Source organism: Elephantulus edwardii, unplaced genomic scaffold (assembly GCF_000299155.1).
Source record: "Elephantulus edwardii isolate Elephantulus edwardi_28Jun2011 unplaced genomic scaffold, EleEdw1.0 scaffold00337, whole genome shotgun sequence".
Classification (NCBI taxonomy): Eukaryota; Metazoa; Chordata; class Mammalia; order Macroscelidea; family Macroscelididae; genus Elephantulus; species Elephantulus edwardii.
The window spans coordinates 1375749-1382844 of NW_006400087.1; the positions used below are offsets into that span (position 1 = coordinate 1375749).

The following is a 7096-nucleotide window of genomic DNA, read 5'->3' on the forward strand; positions in this document are numbered from 1 at the left end:
ATGTGTCTGTCATTGTACCAGTACCATGCTGTCTTGACTACCACGGCAGTGTAGTAGGATTTTAAATCAGGGAGTGAGATGCCTCTTACCTTTTTTCTATTTTTAAGGAGTGCTTTGCTTATTCGTGGCTTCTTTCCATTCCAAATGAAGCTGGAGATTGCCTTTTCCATCTCATTGAAGAATGGAATTGGTATTTGTATTGTGATTGCATTGAACATGTATATTGCCTTTGGTAGTATTGCCATTTTCATGACATTGAGCCTTCCTATCCATGAGCAAGGGATATTCTTTCACTTCTCCAAGTCTCTTTTTGTTTCTTGTAATAATGTTTTGTAGTTTTCTTTGACTAGATCTTTTGTGCTTCTAGTTATATTTACTCCCAAATATTTAATCTTGTGATTTATCTCCACTCTTAATAGCTATTTTCACATACATTTCAAAGGTTACTGTTTGTATTGGTTAGGAAACTCAAGCAATTATTTTGTAGTGTCATGGACCTGGGTAACACTTTGTACTTCACCTCTTCAGACTTGCTGAGATTTAAGCCAATGGTGGTGGTTCAGAGTCACCTGCTGTTCCATGGGAGGAATATGAATGATCTCTTTCTGTGTGGTTTACAGCCTCCCAAAACCTGCTGAAGAGTCCACTTTGAGTCATTTCTTATTTCATAGCAATGGATCTGGGGTTTTTATAGGTCTAGATGCAAAAATGTGGCACTGATGCAGTGCTTGCTGGTTCTTTGTTCTTTGCATGGAGCCAGTGTCCAGACTGAAGGAAGAAGGCTCTGTAGGGCAACACTGACCTTAGTTGTTCTGAATAGCGAGAGGGAAAGAAGAGGTATAGGAGAGAGAGAGAACATGTATGTGAACTCGGTAAACACTGTTTTCTTTCCTGCCTTGGTGATATAATCTAGTCCATGAAAACCACCCTAGTACAAGGTCAGTGAAGACCAAAGCAAGGGGAAGAAATCAGGAAGTTAAAAAGCTAAACAGAAGGGTTCAAAAGGGAGTTCCAGAAGACAAAGCAAAGTGTTACAATAAAAAACGTAAAGACTTGTTTTTATTGTTATGTGCTGTCACGTCACCTGTGACTCTTAGTGACCCTATGTACAACAGCCCTAAACCCTGCTCTATCCTGTTTCAGTCTTATTGTCTCTGACATACCTACACGCATTACCCCAGTCACTGAAACAATCCATCTCATCAAGGGTCTTCCTCTCCTCACTATCCCTACACCCTCCCAAGCATGATGTCCCTCTCCAGGGACTAGAGAAGTGGAAGAATATCCCTTGTTCATGGATAGGAAGACTCACTATCGTGAAAACGACAATATTTACACATTCAATGCAATCCCAATACAAATACCAATTCCACTCTTCAATGAGATGGAAAAGGCAATCTCTAATTTCATTTGAAATGGAAAGAGGCCCTGAATAAGCAAAGCACGCCTTAAAAAGAGAAATAAGGTAGGAGGCATCTCACTCCCTGATTTCAAAACTTACTACACTGCCGTGGTGGTCAAGATAGAGTGGTACTGGTATAATTACAGAGATATAGATCAGTGGAATAGAATAGAAAATCCAGAAATCAGTCCATCTATCTAAGGTCAATTGATTTGTGACAAAGAGACGAAATCAGTTAAGTGGGGAAGTGACAACCTTTTTAACAAATGGTGCTGGGAAAATTGGAAAACTACCTGTAGAAAACTCAAGCAAGAACCACACCTCAACTCCATACAAAAAAATCAACTCAAAATGGATCATGGACCTAGGACTAAAACTAAGAACATTTCATTAAAGAAAAGCTTGGAAGAACTCTAGAAGTCCTAATCCACAACATAAGCAGTCTTCCAAGCAACCTGAAAAATCTACAACCAGGAGAGGATGAAATAGATGAATGGGACCTTCTAAGAATCAAATCTAAAAATTTCTTCAACAGAATAAAAAGGGAATCCACAGACTAGGAAAAAATATTTGGTAATGACATGTCTGATAAGGGACTTACATCTAGAATTTATAAAATACTTGAGCACCACAGCAAGATAAAGGTGAATAACCCAATTGAAAAATGGGCACAGGATATGAACAGACACTGCACAAAAGAAGACATTCAGATGGCGAACAAACACATGAAGGAATGTTCAAAATCCCTAGCTCTAAGAGAGATGCAAATCAAAACAACTATGAGATACCATCTCACCCCAGTCACAATAGCAAAATTTAACAGAACAGCAAACAACAAATGCTGGCGAGGTTGTGGAGAAACTGGAACCCTTATTCACTGTTGGTGGGAGTGTAAAATGGTGCAACCTCTATGGAAGGCTGTACAGCACTTTCTCAACAATTTGCAAATAGAGATACCATTTGACCCATCAATTCCTCTGCTGGGAATATACCCCACAGAAACCATAACTGCCACCCAAGCAGATATATGCACACCCATGTTTATTGTGTCTTTGTTCACAGTAGCAAAGAGTTGGAAACAGCCTAAGTGCCCATCAACAAACGAATGGATAGAGAAGCTCTGGTCTATTTACACATCGGAATACCACGCTGCATTGAAAAACAAGGAACTCATGAAATATTATTCAAAATTGGTGACCCTGGATGACATTATGCTGTGTGACAAATACTTCATAGTGCCACTGTTGTAGAACGGAACTGACATCAGGGTTGGGGTAAGACTGAGAAAGATTGGATAAATTATGTATACTGCATTGAAACAGATGAGGGAGAGAACAGTTTAAAAGCTATATACCAAAATTTTCCACACATTTTCAATCTATGTGTGGAAAAAGATCAGTTGAGAGGCTGTATTTATGAGGAAGAATGTGGTATCAGGATTGGCAGAAGACTCATCAACAACATGCCTTATGCAGATGACTCAACCGTGCTTGTGGGAAATGCAGAGGGCTTGAAGCATTTGCTGCTGAAGGGCAAGGAGTGCAGTCTTCAATATGTTTTAAAATTCAATACCAAGATGACAAAACTCACCAGTGAGCCAAATGGCAGCACCATGATACATGGAGAAAAGATTGAGTTTGTTAACAATTTCAGCTCGCTTGGTTCCACAGTCAACAGTCTATAGTCTTGGCACCAGCAGTCAGAAAATCAAAAGATTAATTACATTGAGAAAATCTGCTGTAAGGGACCTCTCCAGAGTGCTAAAGACCAACAATTTCAATCTGGAAACTAAAATATGCCTGATCCAGTCTTTGCAATTACTTGCTATGTATCCAAGAACTGGACAGTGACCAAAGATGACAGAAAGTTGAGTTGTGGTGCTAGAGAAATGTGTTGCATGGACTGCCAAAAGAACAAACAAGTCTGTCCTAGAGAGGGTGAAACCAAGTTGCTCCTTAGGGGCAAAGCTTTTTTTTTCCCCTACTAGTTTATTTACAAATTAGAATACATTGTTTTCAAGAACAAATTCTTTCCATTTCCCTCATTCCACCACCCAGCAAATTGTACAACCCCATGCACATCCTTATTTCTATGCTTCCAACGTCTCCCACCTTTATTGGACCCTTATACTCATTCTACAATAATGGTTTTATAAAATATTTACCCTTGTGGGACTGAGTTCACTCAACATAATGCTCTCCAGCCCCTCCCAAGTTAGAGGCAAAGATTTTGAAGCTCTGTCTCACATACTTTGGGCATATTGCCAGGAGGGACAAGTCCTTGCAGAAGGACATCATGTTTGGAAAGTAGGAGGGACAGCACAAAAGAGGAAGACCCTGGATGAAATAGATTGACACAGTGGCTGGGATAATGGTGTTAAGTGTGTCAGAGATGGTGAAACTGGCTCAGAATAGGACAGGGTTCAGAGCTATTATATATACAGGGTCACTATTAGTTACAAGCAACTAGATAGTACATAATAACAGTAATGTTTAGAGATGGCATCCTTGAGTGGCAGTGCCTACCAACCAAAAGGTCAGGGAATCAGGCCCTTAGATACTGCAGAAGAAAAGCAGTCACTTCCACAAAACTAGCCAATGATTAACCTGTGGAGCACAGTTTAATTTGATACGTGTGAGCTGCGGTGAATTAGAGTTGATCTGACAGCACCTGAGTTTTTACCTTTGGATGTGTTGTGCAAATACACCCTGTCATATTATATTCCAACACCAGATCAGCCAGTCTGGTCTCAGGGACTCAGAAGCATGACATCTGTCTGTCTCTGCAGCCCCCTCCTTTCACCCACTCAAACCTCAATGTAACTTCTGCTTCTCATTGTGTGTATGCACTTTCCCATTTACTAGTGTCTTACAGGAGCTGAGATTCTTAATCAAGGGTGGCAAGATGGCATCATTTGAGGAAAGTCTTTATTAATTTCTCTTACATTTTTGTTGATGTGAAATTTCAATAATGCATATAAAAGTAGAGAATGTCTATGTTCCTCCTACTATGTATTTTAAGACCTTATATGACTTCATGCTTAGAAGGATAGAGGGTCAGTGCAATAGAGGAAGCCCCTAAATGAGAATGATTGACACAGTAAGTGTGGCAAATGGATTCAAGTGTGATAGTAAAGTTGACTCAAGATAGGGCAGAGTTCAAAGCTGCTGTTCAGAGGGTGAGAATGACAACAACAGCAATAACATGCATTTCGTAGTGTATTAAAGAGGGATTTCCATTAAGCTCTTTATTGAGCTCACCTCAGTTGACTGTGTTTTAAGGCAAGCAGGAGCTTAGCCCACATGTGACAGTTCTTATCAGGCCACCCTGATGCACTCTCCCTCTCACACATGATGCTTTTCCTTTGCAGAACGGTGTCTGGAAGATCATGAGCTGGTGGCCCAGGTGGAAAGCACCATGGCAAGTGAAAGTAAATTTTTATTCAGGAAGAATTATGCAAAATATGAGTTTTTTAAAAATCCTATGGTGAGTCTTACCTATTTGGGTTTGGGGTTTGTAATCCTGGGATCCATGCTCAAGTTTAGCAGAATCTGCCTTGTAAAATCATCAACTTGAGATCATGACTTCAAACTAATTCAGTCACAGCTGACACAGTGATATTGGAGCAGACTTAAGTTTGTAAGAACAAAAATCGGAATGGAAAGAATTGCTGGTCACAATCCTGTTGTGGGAGACTCACTAAGCATAGGTTATCCTCAGGAGACTGACTCAGGAAAGTGGGTTATTGGCAGCTCTGTGGAGAGTGACACACATTCAAAATGGCACTATCTGCCATTTTTCAGCTTCATTTTACTGTTTCTGCCTCTGTGTAGTCAAGGGATTATGTTGTTAGGCAATGCACATGGCCATTTTATTCTTAAAAAGGAGATTACATTTCTAGTAAGGTGTCTGTCTACCCATTATTTTTTCCATTCAGCTTATCATGCCGATACTCCTACATTTCACGTATTTGGGCCTATTTGTATGTCCCTTCCTCAGCCATTCCCTGGGAAGAACCAGTTCAAAGCTCTCCTTGAAATTTATGGGGTAGCTCATAGGTTTGAGAATTTCATTAATTGTTATTTAACTACACAACGCTTGCTCACAGCTCTCAAAATCTGGTGTATAACTGCATGCCTTTGGATTGGCCCAAGGTTACTGTCTTCTACAAATAGTAATAGTGCAGAGAGGATTAGTGTCTAAGTCTTGTTGTTGTTGTTGTTATGTGCTGTCGAGTCACTTGCGACTCATAGCGACCCTAGGACAACAGACCTAAACCCTGCTCTATCCTGTGCCAATCACACTGACTCCGACACACCCATCCCGTTTATCCCAGTCACTGAATCAATCCACCTCATAGAGGGTCTTCCCGTCCTGCACTGTCCTTCCACCCTCCCAAGCATGATGTCCCTCTCCAAGGACCGGTCCCCCCTTACAACATGTCCAAAGTATGTCAGATGAAGCCCCAGAATCCTTGCCTCCAAAGAGCTGCCCAGTTTAACCCTCTCCAGGATGAATCTGTTTGTTTTCTTGGAAGTCCATGGGACATTCAGTACTCTTCTCCAGCACCACAGCTCAAAGGCATCAATTCTCTTTCTATCCTCCCTAGTCATTGTCCAACTCTCTGATGCATAACAAGTGATTGCAAAGACCATGGCCTGTATCAGACACACCTTAGTCTCCAGAGTGGCACCATTGCTCTTCAGTACTTTGGAGAGGTCTTAAGTGGAGGAAAGCCTGGTTTTTCTATATGTTTTGAAAGTTCTTAGTTGAATTGGACATACTGATCAAGAGTGTGAAACATACTCACTCAAGAGAAGACACACTCATTTTCACTTGTGTTCTCTGTAAATTACAAACATTACTTAGGGCTATTTGTGGAAGAATGAATAGAGAGTAGGTACCTGGATATATAGAAATAGTTTCCTTGATTTTTCTTTCCTCTTTTTAAGGGTGGGACTCATTCACTGAACCTCCCAGAGCAGAATCCCCACACCTCTCACTGTGTTCACTCTTATCCCAGTCAGCAGGCAGAGCCCACTCAGCTTCTAATTTGGATCATTTAAGTGCTGTTTGGGGCTGGAGTGAGGAATTTGATAACTATTTCTAAAACGGCACCAGAAGAAGGCTTTTATCACACAACTGCATTCCCCTCCACTTTTAGGAACCCTGTCTCATGTAATGCACTTATGCTACAGCTTTATTAGACTTGTCATCACCTTTTGTATGACTCCTCGCCAGCGGATTGTTAAAGTCTGTCACTTGCATGGGAGGAGATTACCCATATTCTTCCCTCAGAGCAGTGAGTAGATTTGAACTGCCTGTCTTAGGGTTGACAGTGCAACTGCTTAAACACTAGTCTGCCAGCACATTTTTTTTTGTCCTGGAGAGAGCTGCAAGGCAAAAATTTAGCTCTAAACATAGTACATATGGTACACTTGAATTTGACAATTACAGAAACTGAATACAGGCTTTTGAATGCAGTGTTTCCACTATGTGATGAGATGGCTTTCCCCCCCTTTTTTATTTTATTAATTTAGTTTGTTTATTTTTCGTTTCAATGAACATCTACAGAGATTCATTGTTGCACCCTTCTCCCCGCAACAGCCCCCCCACCCGTTTGCTCCTCTCCTTGAAAAGCAAAAGAAAAACTCCCTCATTGATACACAACCCCCCCGCACCTCCCCAAACCCC

The 7096-nt window shown here is 40.9% G+C and overlaps 1 protein-coding gene across 2 annotated transcripts in view; it reads left to right on the forward strand.

Annotated features, from left to right (window-relative positions):
- Nucleotides 1–7096, forward strand: part of GRB10 (growth factor receptor-bound protein 10) — a 108606-nt gene that overhangs the window by 62544 nt on the left and 38966 nt on the right. For both annotated transcript variants that reach the window (XM_006901588.1, XM_006901589.1), the window contains exon 4: nt 4773–4888. In XM_006901588.1, the coding sequence (XP_006901650.1) occupies nt 4773–4888 (116 nt within the window). The remainder of the gene's footprint in view (nt 1–4772; nt 4889–7096) is intronic.